Below are 22,101 nucleotides of genomic sequence, written 5' to 3'. Positions count from 1 at the left end.
TATCATTAATTAAAGTGACAATTACACAACACAATTACTCTTTGTCACAAAGAGTAGAGAGGAGAGGAGGGCTATAATGTCTTTTGAGTTTTATGGCCCATTTCTTAAATAATCAATAATCAATAATAATAATTTTGTTCCCACTCATTTGGCACTGTACATTTGCTCATGTGAATTGTCCTCTTCATGAACCCAACTATCAGGAGCAGTGGACCCTATTAATACAGTGCCGGGGGAAGCAGTTAAGGGGTTAAGTGTCTTGCTCAGGGACACTTCGAGACAGCGACTGGGCAGCCTGGGGGCCGGCCATATGCCATAATAACAGCATGAGTTTGTCGTACGACGGAGTCTTGTGTCAGAAATAGCCGATCTACAACCTCACAACGTGTCACAACAAATCCCATCACTACATGTTGTGAGCTTGCAGATCTGCTGGCTCGCAGAGTATGAATCAACAAACAATTCCCCTCTGCAGTGACAAAAAGGCTGACTGGAGAATTTTAAAATGCAGTGAGGAATGTATAGGTTTTACTGCATTTACTGTAGTATATTAACATTGCGGTTATTTGTACTCACCATCTAACAAGTGGCATGGGGTAGCCCTCAACCGTACAGAAGATTTTGACCGGAGCATTCTCAAACACAGTGTGGGATCGGAGTCTGACCAGGAACTTTGGGCCCCTGATCATTGTCTCCTCACGTATATACTTCTCCACCATCTTCTTCCTCACCTATTGTTAATAACAAAATGAGGAACATGAAAACTTGCAAATGTAAACTGCTCATCATCTGACATAATGACAAACTTTTCAATAATCTTCTTCCTAACAAAAAAAAAACTGTAGCATGGTCAATGCAAACGTTAAAGGAACTGGCAGTAATGGCTGAATGACAAGGAAAGGGAAAGTGAAAGAGAAGGAAAGTCTTACCACCACCTGGCTGCGTTTTTCTTGTTTGAACTGGTAATCGTCCTGCACCACTCCAAAGCTGTAGACAAACAGTCAGTCAGTTTATCTGACATTCACAACAGCAATCTAGGCCCTGAACATCAACTGGGTGGTAGCAATAAATATTATACAAACTATTCAAACATATTCATCACTTAATGAGTACACAGTAAAATCCTCCCTTTTGTTAGCTTTTTTGGCCAATTTTCTCTCTTTTTTTCTCCTACTTTAGTCTTATGCCAATTCCCGATATCCCCACACACTGATCACTGCTGACCCTTACTGGTTGGTCTTCGGAATGAATGTCCTAGGGAAAGATCCTCAGTGTTACGGATCCATTTGGTAACATTAGCACACCCTCTGAGTTACAAATGGATACATTTACTGTGTACCATTTGAGGCTATATCTACAGTACAGTAAGTTGTGTTACTTATCACAGCATGTGTTATAACACATCATGTGTCTAGCACCAACCGTATAAGAAGTTATGTCTCTAAATACAAATGTGTCCAAATCGGCTTTCAAAACAATACAGCATTTCCCCTGCTATTGAATAGGTGAAGGACACATGCTTACATTTAGAGGGGCGCTCTCCTTGCCTGCAAGTATATCTGATAAGCAAATAGTCTCAACTTGGATTGTAATGCCATGTGGTGTAAATCCAATTGACGAGACCTTTCCAGCTTACTAAGTAATGCATTCTGGGTGTATGCCATCATATTCTGCCTGCCAGTTCATTTCACAGATCAAAGCTGCATTGGGGCTTAGATGTCTTTTGGACAACTGCACTTCACAGTCCTTCAACAGACTGAGTTCCTGGCAGGTTAAACACAGTATGTCACTATTGAATGACAACTCTATCAGTTGCATCTATGCAGGGACAGGGGGTAGACACTGTCAGTTACAAACAGTGTGAAATACTTAAACACCCAATTGCATATGGGTTCTCTGTATTTAGACAGCCATTAATAGATCTGGGGAAACTCACACAAATCACAAAGTCCTCATTACTAGTTATTTTCACTCTGTATACGATCTCTTATACTCTATATAAGAGATTAATTTATACCTTCAGAACATCTACAAAGTAGTATAATCTCATCTGTTCTCATTCTGAGAATAAAGCACCACCCAGTCATTATTCAGTGCCAATTACAAAGATGACTGACACTTTCAAACTGGACCATTGCTGTTCAGAAGAAATGTAAGACTCAAAACATGTGATGTGACACTATGTTAGAAGAAATCAGCTGGCCACATCAAATGTTTGAGCAAAAGCCTTCTATGGTAGCAAAGATGAAACTTGCACAATCTTTAGCTTAGCTAAACAATGAGAGGGAAGCAAATCATTAAGAATCAGTAGAAACAGAAAAAACACAAAAAGGACACATGTTACACCTCTTCCTCAAAACACACAAACACTATCTTCACACCAACACAGTTGAAAGAAAGACATAATGGTGGCACAGTGAGCTATAAAAGGGTGCCATCATGCATCAAAATATTATTACAGTGAAAATCCACATGAAATACAAATTGTTATACTGTAGTATTCCTGTTGAGATAGGCAGTTCAAATTAGATTTGTTAAAACTTTCCCAAAGCTGGAAAACAGTCTCCAGTGTTGGGGCTGTTTTTACATGGCCTGCAATTTGTTTAAATCATGTGCCATTAATTCATAAATTCAAAACAAGAAGCTTGCTTAATGGTTATCCCACATACAGCACTTACCTGTAAATGTTGAAAATCGTTACCTAGACATATTACTGTTAACAATTTTTTTGACATCATTCCACCTTTAACTTCCCAACACACCAAATCTACTATTTGGTGTGTACTATATTAGAATTAGACTACTGTACAGAAATACTACTGACATTATTTCAACAACCCTGCTGATGTAATTTGCCTTACAGATACTGTTTACTTTGAACTAAGCTATAAGTATACAGTATATTATCCAAACCAGTTATGAGTTTATAAGTTAAGGGTAAGCTTTGTTAGCTTTACGAATGTTACGTGTAGTATTGTTATCTAGATCGCGATAAATGGCGCTGTCTGTGGTTGCAGCCATGGGTGATGCCAATGCCTGCAACACGCATAGCGTCAAACAGGTGAAGAGTTGGAGTAGGATTTGACCATGCCGAACCCAGTTGACCCTGTCAGGTCGCAGCCCATGTTGTCCATAAGGGATGATTTACAATTCTATGACTATTATCGGTATGCAACTCGCATAGCTCTGAGTCAGCAGAAGCAGATTTGAGCGCCTGCCTTGTTTAAATGTTTTTTGCGGCAGCGTCAACCTGAGAACGGCACTTCGGCATTCCCCAGTTGGCGGGACTACCGGAGACGTTGAAAAAAACGACATGACGGGGGAGTCCCGTCGCGTGAAACGGGAGACGCGTGGTCAGATTCTGCTCCAACTCGTCACTATATTACAACATGAGAGTGAGAAAATGTTGGTGATGGTTGTTAATACTGCTACTACAACCATATTAGTAGCCATTTTAGCTCTACTGTGATAGTGCTATGTTAGACTAACTGCATTGAACAAGGTACCTGCCAGTGTATTCTTTCACCACATATCGTTTCTGTTTGTGGTAGTACTCATGGTCGAAACTCCCCGGTTTGATCAACATTGACATGGTGACACTGTAGAAACTAGCCTGACAGACCATCACATGCACGCGCACACACACACACACACACACACACACACACACACACACACACACACACACACACACACACACACACACACACACACACACACACACACACACACACACACACACACACACACACACACACACACACACACACACACACACACACACACAATAAATATTGTAAGACATTAAACTAAGAGCATGTAAACAGGAAATGCCCCCTTTTGGGCATTTCCTGATGAAAGCAGTTTTTCCTGGGCGGGGCTAAACACCTCACCTGATGACACGCCCAGGTGAGTTTCAGTGATGTCATCAGTGTCATTGATGGCATAATTCCGAACTACACCAGTCTTCTTCTAAAGTGTCTATGCTATACCCAAGCCCCCAGAACCCAGTGGTTTCATTGAAGCCAAATGGACATGCTGGCCATTCATGGTAGTGCAGCTTAGGGGCCTCAACATGAACGAATTCTCACGAGCTCTACTGCGAATGCGCACGAGCTTGCGCACGGGGCTGCGCGCTTCTGTGACGCAAAACGCACTGGGGCCCAAAATAGGCCGCGCCCACCAAATTTCCAACCCGGAAGAAGGGGTGATTTAGGACTATGCGCTGGGTGAGCAACTCAATGCAAGTGGATGGGAGGAGATTTCGGGTGCCCTCTCTATTATTTTTAACTCTATGGCTATACCCTAAAGTGCACCACCATCTTTTGGCCAGGGTGTCATACTATAGTATCCTGGCATTGCCAGACTGATAATGTGGATTCACTCACACGTTCCTCCACGGTATCAGTTTGGACTTCGGCCCATACGCAGAGAGTATGAGAAATCAGAAAATGACGGGGCCAATCAGTGACTGCGTTTCAACTGCTGTCCGTACAACAGTGAAAAGCAGCCCCTGATTGGCCCGGTCATTTTCAGATTTCTCATACTCTCTGCCTATGGGCCGAAGTCCAGACTGATACCGTGGAGGACCATGTGAGTGAATCCACATCATCAGTCTGGCAATGCCAGGCTAATGCTATAGTGCATCGTCATATTTTGGCTAGAACAATTCTTTCACTGCCTTCAGTGGACCCCCCCCCCCCCCCACAGTAATTTTTCATAGCTTTGAAAGCAAATTGTATATACTTAACTTTTTTATTTTATTATTCTCATTTGGCTGGGTGGATTATCAGGCAAACAGTGGAACAGAAGCGCACACCAGTAGTGAGGTGGTGCTGACCACGGGAGATATATAACTGTTGCAAAGAAAAGAGGATGCACATAATACAACAATAACATTTTTTCCCTTCTTTTTTTTACCAACGTTTCGACGCAATATATTCGATACCCTGAAGAAGACGTATATAGTGTCGAAACGTTGGTAAAATAAAATTTAAAAACGTTATCGCATAGGGGCTACGAGCTGTGCGACCTCTTTTCTTTGCAACAGCTGGGTGGATTATAACATATTATTCTGTGTATATGACAAAATTGGATTACATAATACTGCTTACAGGCCTACTCATACTGGGTTAGGGTACTTCCTGTTTACGGGGTCTTTAACAAAGTGACTGCATGGTAGCAGGTGGGCTACAGCACCATAAAAACACTCATGAACAATAGGAATGACACAACTGTTCTCATGACTTATTTATGAACCCCATGGGGTTCAGCAATGACAAGGACAAACAGATGACACACACACACACACACACACACACACACACACACACACACACACACACACACACACACACACACACACACACACACACACACACACACACACACACACACACACACACACACTATGCAAACAGTATGCAAACAGTATACTGTACTGTAGACACACACAAAACATATTATGCATATCTATATATATATACAGACAGACAGACAGACAGGCACACACATGCATACGGACACACACATAAAGATATGCGTAGACATATGTATAGACATGTGACAGTCTATACACAGTATACAGAAAGACAGCCTATTACACTATTGCTACAGTAAAAATAATAATCAGTGGAGTACAGTGAATAAAAAGGAAAAAAAATATTTTCACCAATGAAAGAGTCTTCCCTTAGGATCCAATATTTTTGTACAATGTAGTTTCATAAGGTGTTGCGCAACTTGGGGACGTAAAACCTTCTTGGCACACAAAGGATCATGGAAGTTGTCAATTAAAGCAAGAAAATACAAACAGTTGACTTTTCATGTGACAGCAGGGGCACACAGTTCAGTCTCCATTTTGCTATTCATAGTATTCCATTACATCACCAGAGCCATTTGGCTACCTCACAGCAGTGCCATATATAGTGAGTTTGGCTTTTGCACATTTCAGTGGCAACCATGTTACCTCCACAGTCCTATTGAGGATACTATCACGCTATTTAAATGTTATGGACAAAATTGTACCTTTGTAGAAGAAGAGCAATAACAAAGCATCTATAAAGGTCTTAGACTGGCCAAAGGTCTATTCATGACTCTGATATTTGGAGAAATTAAAGTGCAACAAATTCAGTAGGAATGCTTATAGTGTGATAAGTGTGAATCAATCTTCACTTTCCTGATGAACAGGAAGTATCTGAAGTCCAAACAAAGATGTATGTTGCACACTGCAGTGCAGTAAGAGCATCACTACTATGTCATACGTCATATGCACACTGTTGGAGTGAGAACATAATTGTCTTACATCATCTTAGTATTCAGAGACCAGAAATAGGGTCAACTGAAACATGAACCACTAACTAACCCAACTACCAACCTCACCCTGCACACTACAGTACATGCAGAGATATTCCTATGCAGAAAATGTTTATTTCACTCTCAGAGAGTAAAATGGACCCAAATGAAAACCTTATTTTACACTCTGATTCTACTGATTCTTACAGAGTTAAATTAACACTGAGTCTCATCAATCTATGCTATACTCTACACCAATTCCCCAATTACTAACCAAACTTTAATTCCACAAAACAGCCAGTCAAGTGCCAAGTCAAGTGACACCCTAATTTTTAACCACTGACCCCTGAATCCTTCAATAAATAATAAGGAATAAAAAACAATTGTGTGAACCTCGTACCATTATTATTCAATGATAACAACTACTACAACTGCACAGATAGCATAGTGTAAGAATGTTATAGCTAATGCTCTTATTCAAGGGCACACAGAATAAAGAGATTTTTTTTGCAATCTCCCCTTGCTTCCTAATAGAATGACAGCACTAAACCCAATGCAGCCCAAAAGCTAGTGGTCTGAACTGACAGTCATATGCTAATCCCATTAGTCCTACATCACTTGTAACAGACCTCTGCAACTTTAATTCCAAGCTGTACTGTAACTGCTCACAAATGCCTGCCAAATGACACCCAAGCCTCTCTGATCTAAAAAATGCTCTGCTCAAGCCCCCAAGCTCCCAACCATACCTCAACAAGCTCCCAGCCAGCCATAAATCAACAAACCTCTGATGTCCTAAAGCGAAGGCTATCCCTAACAGATCACAAATCAGATTTTGATTTGATTTGCTTTGCTTTTCAATACAATTTGCATTAACAAATTGCTCTGGTGATAACAGGGAATACAATAAGCATCCAATTGGAGGCTGAATTGCCAGTAAATTGATGTGTGCAGTCTAGAGTCCAAAAACAGCACACCAACAATAAACCCAATATAACCAAAGAACCAGGAATCCTAGTCTCACTCAGTGCATCAACAGCCTATTGGCTTCCCCCCTGGAGTCCATTTAACCACTTAGCCAGTCATCACATACAGGGCTATCCACTGTTATGACAATCACACATAAATACGGACAGAACACTACGACAGTCATTAATCTCAACACATTGATTCTCCTGTAAATCACTGCAAATGAAATCACCACATGTCATTCATAATTGATGCAACATATCATTCATCATCTTATTTCTCATCAGCTTTGGTTAAGTTCCACATCACGTCCCTTGGCCTGCCCCAACCCTCTTTCTGCTCATTTCCCATCCCTTTGTCCTACTTTACGCCTCACAACTGCCACACCTGACAGAAATAAGGAGAAAAGCAACAGAGAGGAGAATAAAATAGTAGTTTTCTTACCCCTTGAGAGTTCCTTTGCAGAGCCTTCGGTCGTCAGCCTCAATCCACAGGGAGTCAGCCTAAACCAAGCACTGGGCCATCAAAACCTCCACCACCCATCTCCCACGGCCCCCACCTGCCTTTCCTTGAGGCCATATAAGGAGAGGGAATAGCCTATATATAAACAGACTCCTTCAAGACTGTGCAGGCTGCTAGGACCAGAGCCTCTGAAGAAAAAGAGCTTGGCCATTACCGTTTTCAATGGCAGCCATGTTGGCTCCACAGCCCTGCTCCAGGGCCGTTGCTAAGTTACTTGAGATCCAAAGACAGTTGGGAATCCCACTATGCTGATCTTATGGAGGGCATTGCTATACTTATTTATGGTTAACATGTGTTATTCTAGATAATAGCCTATTGGATCCATAGTACAATCTGGTCAAGCTGTTAAAGACTCTGTTTAAGATGGGCCAACTTAGTCTACAATAATAAAACTATTAAATCAATTCAGTTCCCAACTTTATTGCTTGGTGGATTTTATAAAGTATTTCGAAGGACAGAACAGGCTACATAGAGTTGACCTCTCAATGCTTTGAGTGCCCAATTTAGTTTTTATGTTTTACTTCATACTAACATATTTAAGAACAGCATTTTAATAGGTATACTTTTAAAAGTCCCTAGCTGCAAATTAGGGTCTAGATCACGGCTGCACATCTCTCTTAAACATCTTAAGACACGGTACTACATGCTGAACTTTAACCAGGGCCTATTTATAAAAGTAGCTACAGTTACAGAGCAGGACTATTCCTGACGCTGCTGAGGAACAGCAAGACACATTTCACTTCAGAGCAAACCCTAAGTAATATGGGAGAATGGTGGTGCAGACAGCATGGGGAAAAGGTACCAGAGAAAAAAAGAGGGGGGAAAGCGGGAAAAGTATTTGTGAGTCATAGACAGAAGGAGAATGTGACAAACAGCCGAGAGAGACAGAGAGAGACAGAGACAGAGAGAGACAGAGAGAGACAGAGAGAGAGAGAGAGAGACAGAGAGAGACAGAGAGAGACAGAGAGAGACAGAGACAGAGAGAGACAGAGAGAGACAGAGAGAGAGAGAGAGAGACAGACAGAGAGAGACAGAGAGAGACAGAGACAGAGAGAGACAGAGAGAGACAGAGAGAGAGAGAGAGAGAGACAGAGAGAGACAGAGAGAGACAGAGAGAGAGAGAGAGAGAGAGAGAGAAATCCAAGCCAAAATTTAAATGAAAATACAAGAAAAACTGAATAATGGTGCATGCATGGAGTGCAGGTAATCTTTCGCCTGATTTATACTTACTTGCACGTTGGTGTCTCACACCGTAAATATAAGATCTACAAGCTTACAATGTGTCGCAGACGCAGAGTCACATGCTGTGAGCTTGCAGATCTGCTATTTTGGGTGCGAGCGACAGACGCACAAGTAAGTCTAAATCAGGATTCAGGATTTTTCCTTCAGTGTAACTTGCCAATATCAATGTGTGTCTCACAACACTGCCCTTCACTAATTTAAAAGCCATAGACAACGCTTGGTACACATTGCATGGTTGGTAGGATAAGCTACTGGAGGCTTACCTATCATTGAGGTATTAGGCACAGCATTCTCATCCACCTCTGGTACACCCTGGCATACATACGGAACACAAAGAGAGAAAACAGATGTGGTGGGTTTATGAGATTTGCACATGATTTATTTATTTTTTTGTCCTTGATTTCTATTCCGTGCGCATCTCTTTTGTTATGTTCACTGTTCTCTCTACCCGTGCTGGCTACATTTGTGTAGACCTGAGAACTTGTTAGGATAACTGTTTATAAACATAATATTCTATCATATTATCATTGTTTACAGACTGTAGGCTTACATACTGCATATTCATTCCGATATTTGCTGACATAATGTAGCCTATACATAGCATTTTCATTCATTCATATACATCTTTGTTGACAAACTATAAAAAATATTCCATAATATATTCATTGGTGATATACCTACAGTATGAAGTACTCAACTATATTACTTAAGTAAAAATAGCAATACCACAATGTAGAAATACTCTGTTACAAGTAAAAGGCATGTGTTCAAAATGTTACTTGAGTAAAAGTACAAAAGTCAAAATATACTTAAAGTACCAAAAGTAAAAGTGCTAAAATGTTTGAAGATAGCAGATCTACAAGCTCATAGCTTCGTAGCTTGTAGAGCTTGTAGATCGGCATTTGTTTTTGTAGATCGGCTATTTTCAAATAGCCTATGTATAATAATATTTTATGATATAATAATTTATATCTGCAAAGTAACTAGTAACGTTTAGTGGAGTAAAAGTACAATATTTGCCTCTGAGATGTAATGGAGTAGAAGTAAAAGTATTGAAAATTGGAAATACTCCAGTAAAGTAAAAAAAAATACCTCAAAATTGGACTTAAGTACAGTACTTGAGTAAATGTGCTAAGTTACTTTACACCATTGCATACTACATGCATTCATTCAGAGACCCATTGCCGACAGAATCTAAGCAAGTTAACAATTTTTTTTTGTTCATCTTTTTTTATTTTATTCTAGGCCTACTCTTACCTTTCCCCTCTTTCAACCTTGTTGCTGCTATGATGACACCTGAATGTCCCTCTAAGGATCAGAATATGTTTATCCCGTCTCATCCTATGAGTTGTCAGAGAGAGCCCTCTGCTGGTCATCCTGAGTAGGCTTGTAACATGACTGGGAGGTAGCCTGGAGTGAAGGGGAACAGAATAAAAGTAATCTACATCCAGTGATGGAAGAAGTACTCATATTTTTTACTCAAGTAAATTTATCAATACTGCAATGTAGGAAAAAAGGTCCGGAATTCAAAATTCACTTGAGTAGAAGTACAAAAATATTGGCATCAAAATGTACTTAAAGTAACAAAAGTAGAAAGTACTCACTATGCAGAATGTCACATTTCACAAGTTTTCAAATGTATTAAATGTATATTTTGAAAATAGCAGATCTACAAGCTCACAATGCACCACATCACGACGCATTGTGAGCTTGTATAGCTTGTATCGGCTTTCAAATGGCCGAAATGTACCGTGGGTAATATAATTGTAGTGGAGTAAAAGTATAATATTTGCCTCGGAGATGTAGTGGAGTAGAAGTAAAAGTACTGAAAATTGGAATTACACCAGTAAAGTAAAAGTTCCTCATTGTACTTAAGCAGTAGTACAGTACTTGAGTAAATGTTACTTTACACCACTCCACTGCCAATTACAAACAAACCCGGAATCACGAAAGCTGTTCGTTTCTTTCACCAAGCCAGCTGGCCCAAAATGAACTACAATGACTACACAAATAAAACTACATCTACCAGAGGAGGTGCGCGTGCGTCACGTGATGACGCAGGATATGACAGACAGGTTTTGGGACGTACTGTGAAAAGTGTTTTGATATCTTTGACTGACTGTAAACAACTGGCTTTATTGTAGCTCCAAGAAAGAAACTACTACAACCTACAGCTCTAGTATTAAGAACTACGAGGCTTTGCTTGGGCATCCTGAACACGAGGTGAGCATTTAGTTCTATGTTTAATACGTGGTTGGTTTTAAGCTATTTATTTGTATTAATTAAGTAGATAGAATATAACTTTGGCTGACGCAGTTTTGAGTTGACCGACGGCTCATGATACGATCTGGTAATAGTAGTGATATTATTTTAGGTATTAACTATTCTTTATTAAAACACTACTTATTTTGTCGACATTTTTCATTCGTGGGTCTAATGCAATTTCAAGTGGTTAGTCTTTTCTTGTTGCTTTTGAGTGTTGCCACCATTATTACACCCACAATTACCATATGCTCCTCTTCTAACATATCAGGAACAGCACACTGTTGAATGTATTGATTGAATACTTTATTAACAGTTTGCAAATGGTACAGTGGTACGAATATACAATGATGCTAAAAAGGATAACACAAAAAGCCCTGAGGGCTTATTTCCATTGTGGTCTTGTGTATTCAATTCATAGAGACATTTAAAGACATACAATAATATACCAGTCATCATCAACACTAGGAATACAACCTGGAGCTCCTTCAGTGTAGTAGTAAACCAATATTAAACAGAATGAAACATGCTTGGCATAGCCTACTACTATGCTACTGTGGAATCTATCAAATTATCAAGAAAAACGAGAGGTGCTCTCACTCATGATGCATGTGGTCTACGTTTCTTTGATGTGGGACCGGCTTTCTTTATTACTTCTTCTCACTTCCTCTTTTACACATCCTCCTTTCATTTTATGATGTGTGTGCAGGTACTTTGAATTTGAATACACTATGAGTAACATGATGTACTGTTAGTCCATTTGTGGGCAATTTTTTTTTTCTCTCACAGCATCATCTGTATGTTGATAATTCATTAAGAAAATCGTTATTTATATAATTGTCTCAGAGACAGACATGTACAGTAGTCTGGCTAACGTGATTCAGTACCACTGCACCAACAGAGGTGCGTTTGCCAGACTATTGTAGTGCCACTTCCCACTTGCCATCATAAATGTCCTCTTGTTAATGTCACTCTTTCTAAAAGCCTAACATGTGACATCTAAATCTATAGGACAGACATGAGACGCTCAGCTACTCTCCTGCTATACCTTGGAGCTGCCCTGGTGTCCACCGCCTACATAGGGCCACATCCGTAAGTTATACAGTGTCTTCATATGTCACCTTCTATAACAGCACAACGGTCAATCTTAAACTGTTAATGATATATACCAACGGTACATACAGTACCTCCTCAATATCTAGTCATCCATCCATCCATCCATCCATCCATCCATGCATCCATGCTTGGATGGATGGATATATACTTCCCTCCCTCCCATATAAAGCTGTTCTGTAACCTCACATTTTCCCCCAGAATTTTAGGTACTTTTTTTTATCAAAAACTAAGCTACTCATATTGGTGAACACTCAATACATACAGTATTTTAACTTTTGTGTGTGTGTCTGTCTGTCTGTCTGTTTTTCAGACAAATGTGGACCAAGCTGATCCTGACTCACCACTGGCCGACCACCTTCTGTGGTGTGAGTTTGCAGTCTTAGCCTGGTTCAAATGAAGACATAGACGATAAGCGCTTTGTTTTAACACTTTATATTCTTAGCTGAGTGTGTCACTCGATCAGCGTGGTGTGCGCTGGGTACACCACCGTTGTTCCTCTTTTGTCAACACATTTTGTGCCAACTGCCAATCTCCATTCCTGACTTTCACTTTCACTTTCAAATGTTGCCCATGAGGAATTATTTAGGCCTTAAATAGCATGTGACTTCTGTCAAGTCATGAGATTTGCTGTGTGCCAGCCTGAATTGATCAGGCTGTTCTGTGAGTGCATAGTTTATCAGCTCCACAATGCACTGTACTTAATTAAGGAATAAAGGAAAAATATTCTATTTTGTATTGTATTGTACAGGACTTTTCTTTTTTTTGAACCTCCGTAGATTAATACATGTATTCCTGGTTTTCACAATTGTCTGTTGTGTTGAGCACATCCCTAATTCATACATTTTTACTGTCATGTGACTTCTGTCATACGACTGACTGCATCCCTGTCTGCGGGCTAGGTTTTCTTAGGCAACATTCTCATTCTGAGAAGTCAGTGGTCAGTTTGGGTACAGTGGTGTACTTGCACTTCCTCTAATGAGTTAGGCTATATACTTCTGTTTTTCTTTTTGGAACAAATGTGTTTCGACAGTTGCACCATACTTTCATTTTAATTGTCTTTATAATCTTAGTGTTCTCATTCTTTCAGCAAATCAGTTACAAAGCAACAAAAAAGTGTGTGTTCTGAGGTGTCCTAATAATACCTGTACTCTTGTGTATTGTAGATGGAACACTGTCATGCCAAAATTAACTCCTGGACACTGCATGGTCTCTGGTAAGTCCAAAAAATGTTTTTGTATGAGCATTATAGGGATATGTTTTGTGTTCCATCATCATGACCAATGCACCAATATAATGGTACCACCCTGCTAGGTCTTACGGCTTTGGCTTTCATAGATACATTAATGGTGCATATTTACTGTTATAGAGACTCATTAAAGTACTATATATAAATAAGAATAAACCACAGAGAGGAGAAAGTAATTGAAAAGAATAAATTAAACAAATGCACCTGGGGTGCAAACTCTGCCCGCATCCATATCTCTTGTTCTACGTCTCTCATTTGTTACCCTTATCGACCCAACACATAATCAGCCTACTGATCAATCCCAGTAATGTTCATGAAAATCTGCCATTCCATTCTTGAGTTATCTTTCTAGCAAACAAACAAACAAACAGACAGGACAGATTAAAATACCCTGCAACCAACTGCTACTGGCAGGGTAAATATGATCACTAAGCAAACGTTGTTAGCTATTCACCTTAACAAACCAGGCGAATAAATCAAAGGCCCTGCTGTCACACTGCTAGGCTGGAACCACCTGTTTTATGGTACCCACATGTGTCTGTGTGGGTGTTTTACAGGCCAGATAAAGGGATTGACTGTAATTCATCATGGCCTTTCAACTCCTCATTGATCGAGGTAGGACACTATTAAGTGTGTGTGTGTGTGTGTGTGTGTGTGTGTGTGTGTGTGTGTGTGTGTGTGTGTGTGTGATCCATCATGTTCTTTCAACTCCTCGCAGGAGTTACATTATGAATGTATACATGAAAGAAAGATTCATCATAATATTCAACTATAACATATTCGAAAATAGCAAGAGAAAGAAAATAGAGAAACAGTTTGAGGAGTTGGGAATTTGTCTTTTCCCAGTTTGGTATGTGAATACTTAATTTCCGAAATAATAATTGTGCATGTGTCTCCCAGGATCTGCGTCCAGACATGGAGAAAAGTTGGCCTGACCTCCTCAAACCGACCTCCTCTGAATTCTGGTATTGACTCAGTTATGCCTGATTTATACTTTGTTGTGCGCCGTGTCGCACACCAACAGCTGATTTACAAGCTCACAATGCAGCGTGATGCGATGAGAGTGTGTAAATCTGCCATTTTTGGTGTGTGACAGTCAGTGGTGTAAAGTAACTAAGTACATTTACTACTGTACTTAAGTTAAATTTTCACAAAACCTGTGAAACCTGACATTCTGCATAATGAGTACTTTCTACTTTTGGTACATTTCTGTCTTCTTTTTAAAATGCTGACCCTGGGAGCTGAGCTCCAAAATTTCCTATGCACTTGTGCAAATGGCAAATAAAGTCTATTCTATTCTATTCTATTCTATTATTACATTGGAGAGATGAAAAGCCATAATTTTCCCATCTCATTGTTTCGCACTAAACACAACAACAACATATCACATGTCACTAACAACACAAGCCACAACGTGAGCAATTAATTTACGGGTGGCGTAGGCTACTTTTCATTGCTCACCACACATTTGCCTCGGAGCATAATTAATTGCGGCCAGCACAAACTCACAACATTACGGGTCAACCATGTTGTTCCTTAGCGTCAGCACCGACCACCGCCGAGCGCAACCGAAACACTGCGAGCCGGACAACATTACGGGTACTAGGGCTTTCACCAACTAGTCGACTAGTCGACTAGTATAACCACTAGTCGACTTTGTTGGTACTAGTCGAATAGTTGAAAAAAAAAAAAACTTTTTTTTTTAATTTATTTTTGTCATTTGTTTTAATGCCATAGTAATGGCCCATCTTACTATTATTATTATCCTCCTGACTTTATTTTTATCAAAAGGGGGTCAAAAGTATGCCCAATAAAAGCCTATTATTGGGCAATGGGGATCCTTGGAGACGCTGCTGTGGTGCTGTGCTGCTGTGCCAGAAGCGCTTCCCTTAAAACGCCATAAAAATAAGGGCAGGAGGATAATAATAATAGTAATATAGTAGTAGGATGGCATTAAAACAATGCCCCCCCCCTAATTTTTTTTTTAAATGTAAATTTCGACTAGTCGACTACTACTTGGTCAAATGAGTCGACTAGTAAAAATCATTAGTTGTGAATGCCCTAACGGGTACATCATTTTGTTCCCTTTAGCGTGAGCACCACCACCGACCACCGGCGAGCGAAACCGAAAGCAACACCACGCAGTTGCTATTGAAATCTCCCCACAACAACAACACACGCGACGCGACCACTTCGCTTCAACCCCCGCCGTTGCTTTCACTTTGCTCATGTCTCTCTATCACACGACCACACTCACGCTAATATGTCATGCACATCCCACACAAAACATAAAAAAACGCCAGTGTCTCAACGCAGCCGCTCAGCAGTCTGGGTTGCCACGTTGGGGCCAGACAAGCAGACAGGTCAGTGTTGCCAGATGTGCGCCAGGAACAAGCAACCACCTTCATGAAAAAAAAAAAACAGCCGAAGGGGTCCGCGATGTTTCGCGGGGGTCCCAAGACTCCCAGGGGGTCCGCGGACCCCCAGGGGGTCCCCCATGTATTTTTTTTTTGTATTACATTTTTTTTTTTTACTTTTTTTGGGGAAATTTTTATCCCACGATTTTGGTACCCCAAAATAAGCCAGCCCTCGCTAGAGCCCCGTGCGCGGCTAGTGGGCCGGGCGCCCGGACCTTTAGCTAAGACCATTTTGATACCAATACTTTTGTACTTTTACTCAAGTACATTTTTAATTCTGGACTTTTGCTTGTAACAGAGTATTTCTATTGTTATGTGAGTACTTTTTCCACCACTGGTGACAGTGGCACGCAACTTAGTATAAATCACCCTTTAGTTAATGTGTCTGTCTGACATGCTCACCAACCTCTGCTCTTTCCAGGATTGTATTTCCAGGATTCTAATATTCTGTCTATCTATTCATCCATCCATCTTTCTTTCTGTCAATCTGTCTCTAGTTGAGCCGCGAACAGTGCCGGCCTTGTCCATCTGTCCAACACCAATTACAGAGATTTAGGGAAAATTTTGTCCACATATTTAATAGAGCACAGGGAACATTGGAAAAATGTATGGTATGCAAAAACATACAATAAAAATAAAATAAAACATTATCACTGTGTGGATGGGGATAGTTATTTTTGATCTTCTTATCAATCAGGTTCCTTATTAATCCTTTTCTATTATTGGTAGCAAATATGGCAAAAACAGGTGAGTTCATACACCACAATACCTCCGCTGAAATCGTCATCATGGATAGGACGATAATCGCTGCTATTATGATGCTAATTAATGTTCCCCAACACGAGTACAACAAGTGACATTCAGTACAGTGAACAAACAGTGAACATTCCTCCCTGGCTCTCAGAACAAACGTGACAATGATGACGCTCGCTTGTCGTCCGATCAGTTCAATTCAACAGAAACAAACGGCAAACAAACCTATTAGTTTGGACGGCAGCCTGCGGGGGCCTCTGGCAACTCCCGGGGCCCTAAGCAGCTGCGTAGTTCGCGTATAGGGCGGGCCGGCACCGGCCGCGAAGTGATTGAGAAACTATTGTAATGAGTCTGTCTCTGTCTGTAACTCTTTCCGCAATGACTCAATAATGTCCACAACAAAGTTAATTGATTCACAATGTTCCTCCATGGCAAAAATGTAATGGTACCATTTTGTCTGCTACTGTTCCTGTCTTTTTAGTTGCCACTCTTCACATTGTGTTGCTACTCACTCCCACTGTTGTGTCTGTCCGTTTGAACAGGAAGTATGAGTGGCATAAGCATGGTACATGTGCAGCCAAGGCAGATTCTCTGAACAGCGAACATAAGTACTTCAGCAAGGCACTGGAACTGTACCATAAAGTGGATCTGGATGGGTACGAAGCACACACGCACACATTTTCATTGTGCTGTACTGGTTGATGCCTAAAATCTAAACCTTACCTTTTGCTTTCACCACAGAGCCCTGAAGAAGTTCAATGTCACCCCATCAGAGGAATACTACAAGGTAACTTCTGTTGTATGGTTTATTGTGATGGTGTATAATAAATGTTTTATATTGCAATCTGAGTAAATGTTGTGTTTTATAGTTAGTTGACATACTCGGTGAGCATTTTATTTTAATTAGTTATACCACTCTGGAAGTCAAATCATGTCATATTACATTGGCATCTTAGAAGATAGCAAAGTGATGTATTAATGTGAAGTCATATGATTGTATTGCCGATCACTTTTTCTGCCATGTATGCCATGTACCTACAGTGTATATTATTACTGTTGGGCAGAAACCTTGTATCTCCATATTTCCATCTTTTTTTATGTATTTTTATAAATGAATGCTCTATTTTTTACTTAGCAAAGTAGCAAAAATAGCCGATCTACAAGCTCAAAGTGCATCGCATTGTAATCTTGTAAATCGGCAATGTTTTGACAAGATTGAACATTTTCGCCTATGTATGTATGTATGTAAGCAATGAAAAGTATTAACAAGAGCTTGTGACAAAATAATAGCTACATTGGAACACATATTTTTTTTCCATTTCCTGAAAAGTAACATACAAGGTTTCCACCTTGTATATATTATGTCCATACATTGTTCTTTTACCACCTCAGTATGTAATGCTCTTTGCTCTTTATGTGGACTTATTAATTAAACCATTTAATGTCTGTGTAGTTTGCAGACATTGAAGCAGCCATTGAGAACGTCTATGGTATCAAACCTAAGATCCAGTGTGCTCATCAAACCAAGGTAAAATTCACATACGAATACCTGTGTAGATGATGGGTGGGCAGCATTTTTTCCAGAGCGCCATACTGACTTTGATAAAGTGGGCGAAGGGCTGAAACTTGAAACACATATTGCTGAATTATATTAAAACTGCATTAATGAAGCTGTATGTGTAACTTTGGTGTACTCCGAGGTCACAATGAAAAGATTACATTATGTGTACATTATGTTAAATATAGACTCTAGGCAGACACGTATAAACATTTAATATTGACCATTTGTGTGTATTATATCTATCTTTTATTATTTCGATTTTAGGGGGTTTGTTTTGTTTTCCTTTGCGTAAGTCACAGGCAAGACTGAGATGGTTCAAGGGCCGAAATAGCCCATCTACAAGATCACAACGCATTGATCTTGTAGATGGGCTATTGCCGCAGAATGTTTGCCTATTTTCACTGAATGTTGTTATTATGACATGCCAAGAATTGGGACGCTAAGGTTAAAGTGGTTAAAAAACTAGTCTCCACAATCACCAGATCCTCTCATGAGGAGTTCCTCAGGTGGGAGCCATGATGACTACAGTAAGAGAGGCTTCCCAGATAGTCTGCCACATGCATTTGTGTGTATTGATTTGTGTCTGTATGTTTGTGTGTGGGGGTGTTTCCAGGCTAATGGTGTTCAGATCCTGGGCCAGATTGAAGTCTGTTTCAGCACTGAATTCACCCTTGTCGACTGTGAGAAGCAGATCACCATGGAACATGTTGCCCGGGGAGACCAGTTTGTTGCTGCACCAGGGTTCAGAGTGTGTGATCACGACGTGCCTGTTTACTATCCACCTGTACCACAAACTACATACTAAAATACTCCCATACTGCATTTATCCATTATACAGCATCCATAACAAACCATTACATGCATGAACACACACACACACACACACACACACACACACACACACACACACACACACACACACACACACTCCACAACTACGTCTCTATGAGCTTCATGTAGGTAAACCACTTTCAATGTCCTTACCGGCAAAGATTTTCTAAAACTTTCAAAAATAGCAAATCTACAAACTCACAACCTTGTCGCAATCAGGTTTAAATGGTTAAGTGTTTATTGCAGACATGGATATATCAAAGCTGTTATGCTGGAGCTACTCTTCTTACTTTGACTTTGACAGTGGCCAATATTATTGTTATTGTTTCTCAGGGATGTGGCAATCTACTGTATGAGTATAAAACATTTTATCACACACAAACTGAAGTGTATAAAGTGTTGATTCTAACAGTGTTGTTCAGTCTATAATTAGTCTTATTTTGTTGGTTAGTTAATGCAATAATTTGATTAGTGCAATTATGTTACGAATGAATTAATGGTGTTAAGCAGTTATTCTGTGTAATAATAGTTACAATTATGAACAATTAAGAATCTTTTTTGCAATCATTAAATGTATGACTTCTGAAGTGTACTTGACTGCCATTATTAAATGTGTTTGAAGTGATAACAAAACACTCATTTTCTTATTTATTGTGCTCTCTGGCATACATTTTGTTCTCTTCAAGTCTCAGAGTTGTTATATTTTCTGTGTCGCTGTCAGTGTTCTTTTAGGCATTTGTTCATTTGGTGCCACCATGTGGCTAAAGAGATTCACTGCATCGTTAAAATGGATGCAGTTTCTACCTAGTGACATTTGGGTGAATCGGGTGGAGAACAATACATTACAACATAAATTATTACAGCATACATTAATATACAATACCTCCTGAGTCTAAATATGCTATAGGATTTTCCAATATAATCCTATAGGATTCTGAATTATGGATTATGAAATACCTACTGTATAAGAATTCTATAGGATTTCCTGATTTCATCAGAATCTTTTTGAAATCCTATTGAACAATGTTCTACCTGTTGGAAAAGCTATTTTGGATCCTATAGATTAAAAAGGACCTCCGGTCATTTCTATAAGAATCCATTAGGAAACATCTGTTTGCTTCAGAAATCAAAAAATGCTATAAGAAAAAAAAAAAAATCAGAATGTACCCCCATAACAATACATTTCTGCTCATTACAATATTCTTTTTACATTACAAATGGTAGGCATAAATAAACTTGAACTAAATTTTCACCCATCTCCAAATGATCAAAGTACTACAATTTTATATACATTGGTAGACTACAATCCACAAGTAAAAAAACTATCCCCTCCAAAAAAAACAATTTGTCTTTAACTCATTGACTGCCAGAGTTAAAACATCGTCTATAGCTAACCCTTGCCAGCGATTCAGAGCGTTTTCACTAACCTTTGAAAAATCATAGAATATTCTTCTTCACAACGATCCACCCGCCGATCGCTTTAAAAGACGTCTCGTAGAATCTGAGAAAAATAATTGTGCTGTCGCAATCATCAGTTCCATATTTATTGCCAGTTGAATGTAGCTTGTTTTCGCCAAAAAGCAACAGAAAGCAGAGACATTTTTATAAATCCTATACGCGGTAACTAAACCATCTGGATCACGTGATCTTTGGCTGTACTCTTCATCATCATCATCATCATGATTCACAGGCTGCGGAAGAGTGCCCTCTATCGTAAACCACTGAAAACACCACATGACTCGTCAATGGCGGTGTGAGCCTTGGATGTACACGTGACGCACTGTGAGCTTGTAGATCTGCAATTTTGAGAACCACTGTTCTAAACCGATATTCCAAAGAGTTTTCAGAAAAATGTATGTTGGCATGTATATCTATATATATATATATATATATAAAATATAAATGACAGATGCTTTCCCGGCTTTAATAGGTTAATCTGCCTGCTTATCTTATTTAATTGTGGCAAACAACTGCAACAACAGCATGGCAAGCAGTATGTCCCTTGGAAATAAATAACTAATCTAAGAACCTCAACTGTCATCGGCAGCCCTTCCTTCCTTTGAGCCTTTCTCCATCACCATTCTGTCTAATTAGAAATGACACATGTGTAGATGTGAGGTCCTAATATATGCAGACGCTTGGCAATACACACATTTCATGCATTTCCATTATGTCACTGAAACAACCTGATGGAGAGAATCCAGTAATAGTTATAAACCACTTGGCAAGTTATCTATCTAGTCTTTATTAGGGGTCCAAGCACATACAGTAGTGCTATGGTCCCCTCTTGTTTCTCTGTTTTATTGTTTTTCGCATAATCGCAGTATTAGCCTAACCATGCATGCAGTAGTTTTTTACGAAACTCTGTAATATGGTAGAGGATCTATGTCAAATGGCGAAGACACGAAGCGCACAACCATCGGCCAAAGGGTGGCGCTATAGCAATCAATTGAAAAATGCAAACTTTGAACAGGCATAGGTCATGAACCGTTTGATCGAATTTTGATGGATTATTCTCAGTCTTCACTGTAGAGAAGTAATATTCTGATTTTGCCTTCTTTACAAGTAGGCAGCATTTGTTTCTCAGCGTTTCAAAAACCTGCCAATCCGCTTCCCGATTCGTTGTCCTTACTGCACCATGCTCTATCCCTTGCATGTAATTCCGTGGATAAAACCAGGGATTTGATCATTTTTTTATCCGTAGCCTTTTAAAAGGAGCAAACCTGTCAGCGATACTATTTTAAAAAGTGCAAGGATGGCGTGCAAGATCAGGATTTGGAATAACAGCAGCAAGGCTCAGGTCGCTACAGAAAGTCCTGTGCAGGAAGCCCTGGTCACACTTTTATTTTTTTATCCTTTTAGTGCTAAAACAAGTTGGAGCTTTCATATCTCTA

The 22,101-nt window shown here is 39.7% G+C and overlaps 2 protein-coding genes across 3 annotated transcripts in view; one reads left to right on the top strand and one right to left on the bottom strand.

Annotated features, from left to right (window-relative positions):
- The window catches only part of myom2b (myomesin 2b), a 51,240-nt gene extending 43,425 nt beyond the window's left edge, over positions 1–7,815 (bottom strand). For both annotated transcript variants that reach the window (XR_013933217.1, XM_080429278.1), the window contains exons 1-4: positions 7,702–7,815; positions 3,507–3,613; positions 930–987; positions 577–731 (exon numbers count right to left, since the gene is read on the bottom strand). Coding sequence is in view for 1 of the 2 variants with exons in the window: in XM_080429278.1 (XP_080285404.1) it covers positions 577–731; positions 930–987; positions 3,507–3,592 (299 nt within the window). In the remaining variant the exon portion in view is untranslated. The remainder of the gene's footprint in view (positions 1–576; positions 732–929; positions 988–3,506; positions 3,614–7,701) is intronic.
- A 3,284-nt stretch (positions 7,816–11,099) lies between these two features.
- rnaset2 (ribonuclease T2) lies at positions 11,100–19,854 on the top strand. Its single transcript, XM_080439026.1, has 10 exons — positions 11,100–11,244; positions 12,295–12,375; positions 12,710–12,764; positions 13,563–13,612; positions 14,203–14,260; positions 14,546–14,610; positions 17,358–17,471; positions 17,557–17,602; positions 18,269–18,343; positions 18,990–19,854. Exons 2-10 carry the CDS (start codon positions 12,302–12,304, stop codon positions 19,179–19,181), a joined length of 729 nt encoding a protein of 242 aa, XP_080295152.1. The 5' UTR covers positions 11,100–11,244; positions 12,295–12,301; the 3' UTR covers positions 19,182–19,854.
- The last annotated feature ends 2,247 nt before the right edge of the window (positions 19,855–22,101 follow it).

Source organism: Gymnoscopelus braueri, assembly GCF_963280865.1.
Source record: "Gymnoscopelus braueri genome assembly, chromosome: 1".
NCBI classification, from domain to species: Eukaryota; Metazoa; Chordata; class Actinopteri; order Myctophiformes; family Myctophidae; genus Gymnoscopelus; species Gymnoscopelus braueri.
This window is presented reverse-complemented; position numbering and strand designations above follow the sequence as displayed.